This window comes from Aptenodytes patagonicus, chromosome 15, assembly GCF_965638725.1.
Source record: "Aptenodytes patagonicus chromosome 15, bAptPat1.pri.cur, whole genome shotgun sequence".
Classification (NCBI taxonomy): Eukaryota; Metazoa; Chordata; class Aves; order Sphenisciformes; family Spheniscidae; genus Aptenodytes; species Aptenodytes patagonicus.
The window spans coordinates 5,401,289-5,414,383 of NC_134963.1; the positions used below are offsets into that span (position 1 = coordinate 5,401,289).

A 13,095-nucleotide genomic window follows, 5' to 3' on the forward strand; every position below is an offset into this window, starting at 1 on the left:
ATGCTGTAAAATTGGTGGATGGTGACTAAATACAGTTCACTTGAACAGACCTTTAATTGATGTCCACTTAAGTAATTCTTGTCATGAAATATGAGATATCTTGATGATACTGTAAGAGTATGCTATCTGAAGGAAAGTATGGTACATCTTCAGAGAAGTAAGGTAGTCTTAACATGTTGAAACCTTTTTTTAAATATGTAACATATGACTGAGTTGGGAACAGACTGCATTGTGAAGTACCACACAGATGGCCACCGCTTTTAGCACCAGATTACAAAAGTGAGACATGCAGACACATTTCAGTTATCTTCACTTACTTTTGGCATGTAGAAACAATGCTTAAAAATAAGCTGTGTTATTTCTTGATTCTAAATTTTTGCCTGTTGTTCTACTGGGGAGGGCCTGGGGGGTGTCTTAAGTTTGTGGGTTTGTTTTGTGGGTTTTTTTTAACTGAAAGCATTCTGATTAGGCATTAACCTTCAATTATAATAGCCAGAGACAAAATGTCAGTCTTTAAATACTACATGTCACAGAAGACAGAGTGAAGTTTAAATTATTATCAAAAGTCAGAAAGAAAAATCTTTTGGCATCCACTTTCCACCACAAATGAATTAATTTTAATTAGCAATTAAAAAAGACACTCATTATTTTACCAGTAATATCATTCAGATCTACTCTTTACAGCCAATTGGCAAAGCAGGGAAGTTACAAAAAAAAGTTTAACCACTGTACGAAGCTGTACAAAGCTAGATACCATCACAGGATTTTACAGCTGTTTATCCAATACCTGCCATTTCTCTAGGCCTCGAGAGAGGGCACTGTGAGCACTTTTAGTCACAAAGAACTGTGTAAAACAATTAATGAACAGCTTGCCAGGGAGAATTAGGCATTATAGATTAAAAAGCAAAATATGAAAATATAAGCAACCCTGCTGAGCCTTTCTAGTCAATTTATGTCTTTAAGTCAAAGTGCTATATTGAGTCTTATGTTGAGCTGCTTGAAATAAAGGATTCTTATTTTCTAAGTTCTGAGTGTGCTGAGAAATTACTCTTCAGATTGCTCCCAATTACTGCCTTTTGAAAAGCCTGCTCTTGAAAACTGACTATTGAACCAAAATTCTTTGTTTGCTTGGAATCCAAATACTTGACTCAAATTTGAAACAATCAGCTGTCTCTTCTGCTCTCTCTAAGACTGTTTTAGTCTTTGAGACTTTTTAAAATTAAAAAGACTTTAAATTTTAAAAAGTAGTTCCACTCAAGGCTAAGCCGAAAGATAAACTGTGTCATGCTACGTACTAGTTTCTGACCAAAGGAATGACACCTTTAATGAGGTTGCTTGTGTGCAGTCATTGTAACAGGAGCAAAGACTATTATCCTTCCATTTAATCTTGTTTACATACCCTAGTCTGTCAGTCAAGTCCCAGAGCACATTTGGTGATGGAATTAGAGGAGATCCATCATACAGGACCACTGAAGCTCCTGTAGCAAGTGCAGTCACTAACCAATTCCACATCATCCAGCCAGTCTGGAAAAGAGAAAACACCTACATTAGTTTCTATCTTTGTCAGCTAGCTGTCCACTTTCCTGGCAGCTCTATCACAGGATCAGGAGTGTTGCTTGCTGTCATATGCCGGTAGAGGAGCTACAGGCAACTAGGAAGTTATGGACAAGCGTAGCTCTTGGCAGAATCATCCGGACCAAAGCATGCTCCCTGCCCTTATGCAAGATGTGCCATCTTGCCCTCCACTTTCCTTGCCCAAAGTTTTCCTGCTTTAAGAAAATGTTAAACCAACACTTGAGTTTAGGCCCATCTCTGCTGATTACATCCAATTGTACTATTTAGGAATCAGAAAATAAGGCTGGAGCACTGTTTATCCTCTCACCTGTCCCAGGACTGGATCAGCTACATCTTCCTGATGGATGTTCATCTAACTTATCCTTACAAATACCTAATAAGATGGGGATTCCATACCTCCCTATCATATATCTTTAAAGCATGAGAGAGACAGCATGAGAGAGCAAGAAACAGGACAACTTTAGGACAAGGTAGTTATAATGATTCCTCCATGGCAATATTACAAACTGACTAGTAGTGTTGAAGTTCAGAAAGGAACTCATGCGGAAAGACATTAGCCTTCTCAAACCATTACAGTAATAGAAGACTTCGGAATGATTTTCTTTACCACAGCATTAGAAAAAAAAAAAAACACCACATAAATGAACTCCTACACAGATGAGTTTTATTCCCTTTCCTTTACTAAACTTAGAGTTGTGCAGCTTCTTTCCTCCCCACCAAAACAAAGACATAACAGAAATTCTCATCTTCAGTATGGTCAAGCCTTGCATGATGCAGGAAGGTGGAGCCTGTTTTGCAGGTGATATTGATGAGGCAGTTAGATCAATAAACCTAAGAGACTGTAAAAATCAATCCATTTTCCTCACTAATTAGATCAGAAACATTTAACATGGGTTTGACCTTTCATCAGAAGGGTCCCTGTTGCATTTTATTATTCCACCTGATTTTTTTTTAACTCAGTTAAACAGGACAATCCCTTGCAGAACAAGAATTAAAAATACATAAAAATGTACTTGTAGATTTGTAGTAAGAGCTCTCCCATCTTTATAAGAAAAATATATTGGAGTGTTTTTTAAAACGCCTTAGTAAGCCACACTTGCCGTTGTATAGTACATAATAATGTCATTGCTGGTCATGTTGCTGTGAAGAATGTGTTCCTTCAGATGCTGTATTAGCGTACCCTGAAAAAACACAGTGAAAGAAAAATGTAAGTTCACAAATGAAAAGCAGAACTCTGACAGCACATTAAGACTTCAAAAAACCTAATGTTGTCAATCCTTCGCAGGATGTACTCCAGGATTACAGGCAAGTATTTCCTTTTAACCACAACTGAAGTAAATCCCAGGGCCTATCTACAGCAGCAGCAATTGCATTCTCCATTTTCTCACATAACATTTCAGCCTCTCATTAGACCTCAGCAATTCCCACTGCACATCACTTGTAAGCCATGGAATAAATAACTTCCTTCACTTCCAACTCTGCCCAGCCAGAGTACTCCATGCAGGCTATGATTTTAACAGCATGCTGACTAAAAAAGTCAAATTTTCCAGGATAAGCCCTTTGACAGAGTTTCATTTCCAGTGTATCCAGGCAACTGGGAGGAATGAAGGACCTAGAGCTGCTATAAACTGCAGCAGCTGTTACACATTAACACTGTTTATCCAAACTATCTTATCTATTAAGATCTAGGAGACAAGACCTAACTATACACATCTCTCAAACATTGAAGTGTCTAGCAATGTGAAAAATGTCACTGCTCAAAGCATCAATATTAACAATAACGTAGTTAAATATATTACTTCCTTTTCTCTTTTGTTGGAAATGCCCCTGAAGTACCTTTCTGATCATGATTAAAGCATAACTTGTTAGGATAAATAAATTTACAAACTACTTCACTAAGTCACTTCACTGCAGTGACAAATTAATGTGGTTGATTTTAAAATAAAGATGGTTTTTGCATTTATGCAAGGAGTTATAGTGGAACTATTAAGAGCCTCATAAGCATGAAACAAGATTTATGCTGAAAGAAAATAGATTACAGATAAACATTTGAAATGAAAAAGGAGAGTCATAAAACTGGCACGCGCTTCGGGAGAAAAGGCAGAAAACATTAAATAAAAGTAAAGGAGTAAATCTTATTTTCTCTTTGCAACTCAAAGGAACCAGGTCTGAATTCACCTGCTACTGTTTGAATACACTAAGCTGTCACAATGCTGCCACCTAGCTATAGCTACCATTATCTATATTTAAAAAGTGAAAAAAGTTCAGGATTTCGAAACACTGTCTAACTTAAGTGTTAAGGTTGCCAAAAGAATTGCATGTGTTAACATAATTATTCCATTTATAAGAGTAAGCACATTGCCTCTGCAGGAGAATCTGAAAGAGCCACACAAAGTAGTGAAATTAAAAGTCAAATTAAAATAAATATTGGCTTTCTTTTTCCTCCATTTAGTTGTTGCTATTCCACAGTTTTGGAACCAAAAGAAAGTTTAACAATGACTTTAGGTAGAGACTATGAACTATTCCTCTGCAAAATCTGGTAACTCTCAGTCTGGAAACAAAGGTATTGTGGTAGAAAGCATAGCTGTTCTAAAGAGCTAACGGCCCAAGATGCCCTCTCAAGTTTATTTATAGGACTTGTATGACCCTCAAAATAAATCCTAAGCATTTAGCATTTCATGACACAGATCTGGTAGCTGATAAAAACTTACTGGTCTGCTTGTCTTCATTGGGCTTAACATACGGCTGATAAAGTGCTGAGCATCTGGAGTGTCAAAAAAATCAGTAGGCACTGCTGCTCCTGAGCCACGCTATTGGCAGATAAGGGACCGGTGCTAAGCGGTTACACAGCTGAGAGAGCCGCTACTCATGGCTGCTGGTCTCAAACCAGCAGTGTTCTCTACACAGCGTTCAGAAAGAGTCTAAGATGAAAAATCCTCAGAGCGATTTGCCTACAGTTAACACAAGAAGTCTGCAGCAGCGCAGCTATTTAAGCCCAGGTCTTGTGAGTCCTTACGATGGATAGAAATGAACTGATTAAGATTTTACCAAAAAAATTCTCTCCTTAGATAGCTGGGAATATGGAATAACTGAAAAGGGGCCTGTATGAATGGGGTAAGAAGCAGACTCAACATTTTTAGGACTTCAGAATAACAATTACTCACTAGTGTTTTTCAACAACCCTCCAAATGTCTTTCTGTAGCACACCCAGTTGTTCAATACGATACAGCTTTGCAAGACCAGAAAAGTCTCACTCCCTCTGAGGCACTACATTTTAAATCATCTCCAATGACCTGGCTTCACTTTCATTATTTACATATGCTATTTCACTGTGTGTCAAGAAAACAGAATATGTGCAAAGAAAATAGACCAGAAACATACTGCAGAATTAGATAAACTGAGTTACGAATTTGAAATAAGCTGCCTATTAGCATCTATAAGATCAGTACAGTAACAAAACAGCATTGAAGCACACCGCAAATAAGCAGTAAGCAAAACGTCTTTACTAAAATGTCATCTCTTCTTGCGTTTTTAACTATCAAAACCAAACTTTGGTTAATCTGAGGCTGGAAAATGAGACAAAGACTGTGGGCTAATTCTGCTTTTGTTGAAATCAATGAGAATCCTCCTATTAATTACAGTGGAAACAAGATTAAGCCAAGAACAGAGGAACCCAATCAAGTGTGCAGAAGACATCTAAGAATTTCTTTGCATGGATTTTATTGTAGGCCCTATTCAAACTGACACATACAAAGCATGCAAACCAAGGAAGCCTCTGATGCAGCAATTTGCTTTTAGGCCAGAGGTGTTAGCACCAGAACTTAAGAAAAAAAAAAAGAGATCACCCTGCAATACAGGAACTACAGAGCTGTTCAGCAGGAACACAGAGTCCTCATAACATATCCCATTCAACAAGCCATCACATTCCCTCCTGCCCAGCAAGGATGAGTAGTCTGTACCTAAACTCTAAGGCAGCTCTGTATCAACTGAAAAGATGATTCAGATGGAGAGCAGAGGCATGATTAAGGGCAAGCTAAGCAGCCATACAGATAACATGGGAAAAGAACGAACTTTGCAACAGAGTAAAGTCCTGTTGTCTGATCTACATCTGTGTTTTTTCATCTCCCTACTGTTTATCATGCATAGCTGAACAAAACACCTGTCCTGTTTTTGCTAATCCATCTTTGCAAGTACTTAACCAGTCTAAAGCCAGCACAGCTTCAAAACAGCTGTTAAACTTCACAATATACCTCCTTTTTTCTTTTTCACAAACACAGGATTTGCGTCCCAAAGGGACCATTTTATACGTCTGGTATGACCATGCTGCCTGGTATGATCTCCTACTGATAATATATAAAGCAGAGCATTTACAGGCAGCATGGGATTTGTCTGCGGGCAAATCCTCCAGTCCTTGCCATCAAGGAGAGGCAAGAATGCACACACTATGGGCGTAACAAAGCGATCCTACCCTCAGGCTACCTAGACAACTCTATAGCCAGTCTCCCAAGATGCTCATCCTGACTTTCAGAGCAAACAGCAGAAACAATGGACACTGGCAAATAGTTGTGCAGTTTAATTCACACAAGTTAGTACAAATGTGCTAGACAACACATTCTGCCTGCCTTAAGGGCAAAAGCCCTGCCTTTTATTAAGGACTATACTAATGGCAGAGTTAAAGTTTCAACACTATGCCTGACTGCTGGAGTCACTTCCTGAACATTATTAAGTTCCCAGAACAACTTTTAGAACATGAATAGTAAATGGAAAGCATGTGAGCACGGGTGATTTTGGCAGTAACATCGTATATACCTTTAGTCATAACAAGACACTGCCTAAAGCAAAGCTTCCATACAAAGCAAAACCTACACCTAAAGAGATGCTCACCTTCTGGCTTACTTCCTTAAAGTAAGATTGATGAGGATGACATGCTCTGAACTGATAAACGTAGGGAGTAAAGTTTAAGGTAAAAAAATCTAGATAAAACCCACAAGCCTCAGCTTGACAGTGTCCAAAAGTCAGTTCCAAGCACCCAATTCAAGTTCTTTGGCCTTTTTTCTACAAGTATCAGTTGGGCCAGTTCTACCAGTACTTTTGTGACGGACACTTGCTCCCAGGAAATAGCTGAAGTCTCTGAAAGGTCTCCACACCAATCTCTAAAACAAATTATTTTATATCCTTATTAATCCATGTTTGCTTTCAAACAGTCGCGTACAAATAGAAAGTTTCATTGCAAGTTACTGAAGAACTGTCAGCAATCAATTCTTCCTTAAAGTACATTATGATACGGTACTGTTAAAGGAAAAATATAACCCAGGTAGTTAAATATAGATAGTGCAGCTCCAGGAGGGAAGACATACCCCTGCTGAATGAACCATGCATTTTGGTGCCCCTGTTGTGCCTGATGAGTACATGATAAAGAGAGGATGACTGAAAGGCAGCTGTTCAAACTCCAGCTGGGGGGCCTGGTCTCCTTTCCCAGTAGCAAGGAAGTCTTCTAAAAAAACACTGCGTAAGAGGAGAATAAAGAAACATTCCAAGTTTTTTTTGAAAGCATTACCCCAGCCCATATATAAGATTACCTCTGTATCTAATAGTTCTTTTACAATAAGCTGTATACTCAAACTATATATATTATTTTTATTCCTAGTCTTTCTACTCTGTTTGAATTGCTAATTGTTTTGTTTCCTTTTTCTGTTTTAAAATAAAACATTTGCATAATATTGGGATGTAACACAACAAAATCAAGTCAATAAATCTGCACCTATGATCAGCTGCCAGCCTTAACAGCTCGAAGCAGACTGGAACAATCTGACCCTCAACACAAAGTCTGGAACTCAACCATTTCCAAAAGGTACCTAACATATGTAATCCAGACCAGTATATGAACAAAACAAATTATCTCTAAAAATGTCACTTAAATTATTAATTGTTTCTGGAAGCCACCTTCCCCCTGCTATACGCTATTGAATTTTGCCTTCATTTGAGAACCATTAATACCAACAGTGGTTTTGTAGAAGCAAGACATCTGCAACAACATGCTACTTTGTTTTCAGCACGAAGCTGGACCCACTTAAGAAATCTGGCTAAATCCTAGCTTTTGCAAGTTCAAGAGGTCAGGCAGTTTGAACAGCTATCAGAATGCATCTCATCCCTAGTTAGGACAGTCACAGCTCAAAAGCTCCCATTACCTGTTTGGAATCTTAGAAATATCTATGGTTTCTCTTGAGGAGACATATGGAATCACCACCACTTTTTTTATATCTGGAAGCCCTGGAAGAAAGAAGAAAAATAATTATTTCCTACATTCAGTTACATAAACCAAAGGTCTCTTCTGTCTGATTGGATCGTAAAGCATAATGCATTAAGTAACAGAAATAATTCTGATGCACCGAGCATTGGATATAGTTTTAGATGTTAAGAAATCCCAAAAGACTAAATTGTTACCTAAGATACAATTTCCTCAGTATTGCCAGCCTTTTAAAAATACACGTGTAAATCTGCAAGCTTTAGTGCTGTAATACCTCTTCATTTGTCTTCAGCAGCACTTCACTTGGGCTTAAAAAGAACCAGTATCATCAGTCCCTGTTCCCCCGCTGATACTGCTGACTAATTTATGATGATATATTTAAGCTAAGCTAGCAAAAGACTGTTAGAATTACACAAGAGACTGGTTAGTTTTTTCTCAAATCAGTTCTGAAATTTTAAGTGGCCACGGAGATACTGTAAAGGAGGAAGGACAGCAACAAGCAGCCAAAAGTGTCACTTCTAGTGGCAGTGCAGGCTTTGAGTGCTCACTAAGCATAACTAAGACTAGACGGTATGCAGTGAAATACCTTTTACCACACTAAGCAGCTTTTCCAAGTGGTTGTGTTCTTTGCCATTGTATATAACAGCTTCAACAGAGAAGATTAGCTTAGGCTGAATTTGGGAAAATCTGTCCAGTACACCCTAGGGGCAAAGAGAAAAAAACAGTTAAAAATATGAAATTAATTGCGACAGTAGGAAAACCCACCGGATGCTAAACGCAAATCTCAATTCAAGCAAGGAATAAGGACAGGAATTAGGAGTAGAGTTGTTAAAAGACTGCCTGCTTGTCTTTCACTCACTCAAGATCTTCAAAGTACAACAGGTTTGTAACAATCTATGTCATGACCCCCAAATAACAACCAATAACAAAGATAAAATCACCACAGATCACAGAACATCGTTCACTGAAGGATCAAGTTCACAAAGCTATCTAAGCAGTTAAATTCACCTTGAGAATCAAACTTACAAACTCATCTAAAGAGGATAAGCACCTAACTGACGTGAGCAGGAGTTAGGCACTTAATTTACTTGAAAGCCCACAAGACTGTCTGCATCTGCAGGCAGGTGCTCTATATGCCCTTGTAAACTGCCCCCAATGCTGCTTTGACAATGTACCAGTAGTTTGGTAGTCTGCAAGGGGAGGACAACTGGAAAACACCAGTCTTCTGGAAGATGCATTTATCTTATGGCAAGGTAGCACTTCACGTGAACTGGCAGCTTTGTTCTGCTACGATTAACAAAGGAAATTGTACCACTGATTTTTACCAGAACAACTGGATATTGAAAACACACATACATACTACCAACAAAAAACTACCACAGCGCCTTTAGAACCTTTGGAGCAGGACACATTCAAATGCTAAATTTTCAGGTGTCTCTTCCAGCTTACACTGTTTTCAGGAATTTACCATAGATATTATCACATTTGAGAGGAAAAACCCTTCTGGCAATTATTTTTTTTCAGGTACACTGCATGAAGCAGCGTACCAGAAATGGATCTTTTTGTATTCAACAGCATGAAGCAAATCCTTTTAGTAAAAGCTCTCAGCACACAGTAATGTTCATCCTTCTCTAGCTACATTACTTGAAATATTAAGAACTACAAGATTACTCAATACTGTAAAATTGTCAGCTAACTGTTCAAGAACAATCTCCTAAATCATGTTGCAAAAATCACACTTCAGCCGTGTGCTTATTCTTCCCAGCATTCTTTATTCTTCTGTCTCCTGCTTTGTCCTCTACTTTGCAGCCAAAATGAGACACAAATTATTACCAAATCAAAAGACTAACGCAAAAACATCACAACTAATCTCTATTATAAACTCCTCCTTTCCAAGCTGGGCTGGGTCAGGGTTGCAAGAAAGCCTGCTGCAGAAGTACAGAGGTCCTGTCCCAACAGCTTCTCCATGTTGTCTTTTTAGGAAAGCTCACTGAACACCCCAGGTAAGGTACAGGGATGTGACTAAATATAAATATGCAACTGCCTCTGCTGAATATGTCACTTAACAGCTTTCTCTCCTACCACCTGAAGATGCATTTCCTTTTCCTTGTTCACATCATAAGAAAATACAGTGACAATGCATTGACACCTAACTTTATCGATTACTTTAAAACAAAAAGATCAGCAGAATCTGTTTTGGTGGCAGAAGAGGTTTTCAAGAAGCCCCTAATGCATTAGCTAACAAACTCAGAAATGTAGATTTAATTAAGTTATGCTCTAAGGGAGCATGAAATCAAATTTCCTGCTTTCTTAGGTATGTTATCGTACCTACTTCTTTGTACCATTTTCAAAGAACAGACCAAGCAGCCAAGTTACACACACATATATATGCACATACACACTGTGTGTATGCGTGCATTCATATACACATCCATGCTGAGCAGAGAGCATACATACCCTATATCCACGCTGCCTGAAGTTTAAAAGTGAAGACCAATGAGAGGACTAAGGGTACTCTAACAGAAGAATCAAATCTGAAGAGAAGCGTGAATCAGAAACAGAGATGACTACAATTCTCAGGGTCTTACTAATCCTGCTAACACACCCAGTTGGATTCATTAGCACTGGCAGGATCAAATCCCACAGGGCAGCCTGGTATGATACAAAGGCAATACAAACAGATGGAATGTGTAATTGCTACACTGGAACTTTAATCCAACCAGATGGCTCAGCAAGGAATTGCTTTCATGAGAAGCTCAGGTATACCAGATATGGCTCATTCTATTCTATGAGCCTCAAATCCAGTACTAAAAACTGTGCAGGGCCCCGTGAATGGAGCTGCACTGACTTTGCTAGGGCTCACCAGAGGTTTCTCATAGTTCTAAGAGCAGAGCCTCTTTTTAAACTTACATATCCAACGATTTGTTATGCACAGGCCGCAAAGAACCACTTTCCTATTAATATACATAAATGGATAACAGGGACTAGAGAAATGAAGCAAAAGCTGCCAAGAGTGGCATTCTGTGTGGGAGGGAGCTCACTGGTTCTCTGACAGCAGACTTCCTGAACGCTTGCAAAGTCTTTGCATGTATGGCATTCAGAGCCTGCAGTGTGTAGGCAGTTCTGAAAAGTGACATTTCCAAGCTTCACAAAACACATATACACAATTGGATTTGAAATGCTGAAAACCCTACACTATTTCCCAAAACACAAATAAAATCTTTATTTATGTTAACAGGACTAATGCAACTGCACAGAAGGAGGAATATCTTTTCCTTAGGGCGGAAGCCAATATCCCTGAGGACCTCTGCTGATCTCCCTCAACATTTTAGGGTTTGAATTCATGCCAACGTATGCTGCCAAGCCAAAGGAGAATAAATGATATTGATGGCACTGCTGCTCCAAGGCTAAGTTTCATTAAAAAAACTATCACAAAAACTAAATAAAGCTGGGCACTGAAAATAACAGCACATCAACATGGACAGAAAACATACCAGTACTCTGTAATGCAAGCAAAATGAACAATCTTCCCCCAGATGAAAGATCAAATCACATTGCAAAGAAAATACTCCATACTGTCATTTTCTCAGAAAGCAGAAAATATTTGTAGAACAGATTGATCATTACAGCATGTAGTGATTTTTTAATCATTTTTTTCCCCCAATGATACAACCTCCAGTGTAAGAAAGTGGAATGCTGCTGCCCTCTAGCGCTAGTCCAGAGATGATAGTGCCATACATATAACCAGCTACTGGATTTAAACACTGAATTGAGGATATATATTACGTAAACACTTCGGTATTTTCTGTGTTCTGCAATGCACAAACGGTACATTTCTCCAAATGCTTTCATGCAAACTTTCAGATAGAAGAAGGTTCAACACTCCATTTTAGAAGTGATTTGTATCTGTTGCTGCTTATGATGTATGCTGAAGACTTCCCAAAGAAAGCAGGATATATTCCCGCAGCTTCCAGAGCACACCGTAACGTCTGTTTGGGTATCATGATAATTTTTACTATATTTTTTACACACAGCATTTATTCCTACACTAAAAAGAGTTAAACAGGTTAGTGATACTAGCCTGAAATTCCTCACCTTGTTGGCAAACAAAGCCTTCTGGAAAAGACCAAATGGGGCGTTGCTCAGTCTACCCACATAGAAGGCAGAGGAAGGGACTACTTAGGCAAAGAAACTGGAGAGTAGCTAAGCAGCCTGGGGAAAGATTTGGGAAGGAAGGGGCAAGCCCCAGACAACTCTGTTGCATTGCTGCTCATTTGCACATTTAATGTAATAAAAGCTCACCAAGACTATGGATTCTGTCTGAAAATATCCCAACAGTGAGTTAGCTAAACTCAAGTAGTAACTCAAGTTACTATGCCAAAAGTCATTACTGACAACTGAAAGCATGGATTTTCAGTTTGTGGTAGCTAGAAAAAAATCTGGTGTACTTGTCTGTGCCAGGAGGTGGCAGTAAGACTAAAGTGAACAGAATCTATCTGCCAGTTTGATTTATCACCTTCACATTTGCCTGAAACAGTGACAGCTTTTCTGCAACAGGCAATAATAAGGCTACTCACGTTAATGCCAAAGTCTGGTGATGTTGAACTCCAGATAGCACCAATACTTGCAGCAGCCAGCATTGCTTCCACTGCATGAATGCTGTTTGGTAAGTAACCTATAGCAGAATTTGAATGGTTAGAGATGGAAGAAAACTAAAAAAATATCAACTCTTACAGTAAATATAATGTATACAATAACCAGTTTAAACAGATAAAAAATGAAAAATCCTAGACTGAAGCATCCTTTAAAGTTTTCCACGCAATCGTAATGTCCTCCTCTAAAGTCAAATCAGTTACACAAGGAATTAGAAATAATTCCATTTATAAAAATAGTTGTATCAGTTTTTATATCTACAAGGTTAGATTTACAAATGTTTCTGCTTAACTAATGAGACTTTCAGGATAAGAGGGCAGCACACTGAAAAGAACTGGGAGAGAGAGTAAGTTTGTGGACCTAATAGGGTACATAGGCACTAAGAATACAGCACCATGCAGGGGAATAGAACAGGTCTGTAGAAACAGCCATTAGAGAAGGAACCAGTATCTGGAAGGAAAGATTGTAAGTACTCAGTTCAAAAGCAGAGATTCAGCTTTACAAAGCTAAACATTGTCTGGTAGACACTGCCAGAATCTTAAACACAAACAAGCAAAACCAGTGTCTCAGCTAGTAAGGGAATAATACAGTGGGACAAGCCCTGGAACATTCCCACACAA

General features: G+C 38.6%; 1 protein-coding gene across 1 annotated transcript in view; it reads right to left on the reverse strand.

Moving 5' to 3' along the window:
* The window catches only part of AACS (acetoacetyl-CoA synthetase), a 44,034-nt gene that overhangs the window by 11,529 nt on the left and 19,410 nt on the right, over nucleotides 1–13,095 (reverse strand). Inside the window, exons 5-10 of the mRNA XM_076352830.1 lie at nucleotides 12,400–12,497; nucleotides 8,409–8,523; nucleotides 7,764–7,845; nucleotides 6,933–7,080; nucleotides 2,676–2,756; nucleotides 1,400–1,524 (exon numbers count right to left, since the gene is read on the reverse strand). Of these exons, the coding sequence (XP_076208945.1) occupies nucleotides 1,400–1,524; nucleotides 2,676–2,756; nucleotides 6,933–7,080; nucleotides 7,764–7,845; nucleotides 8,409–8,523; nucleotides 12,400–12,497 (649 nt within the window). The remainder of the gene's footprint in view (nucleotides 1–1,399; nucleotides 1,525–2,675; nucleotides 2,757–6,932; nucleotides 7,081–7,763; nucleotides 7,846–8,408; nucleotides 8,524–12,399; nucleotides 12,498–13,095) is intronic.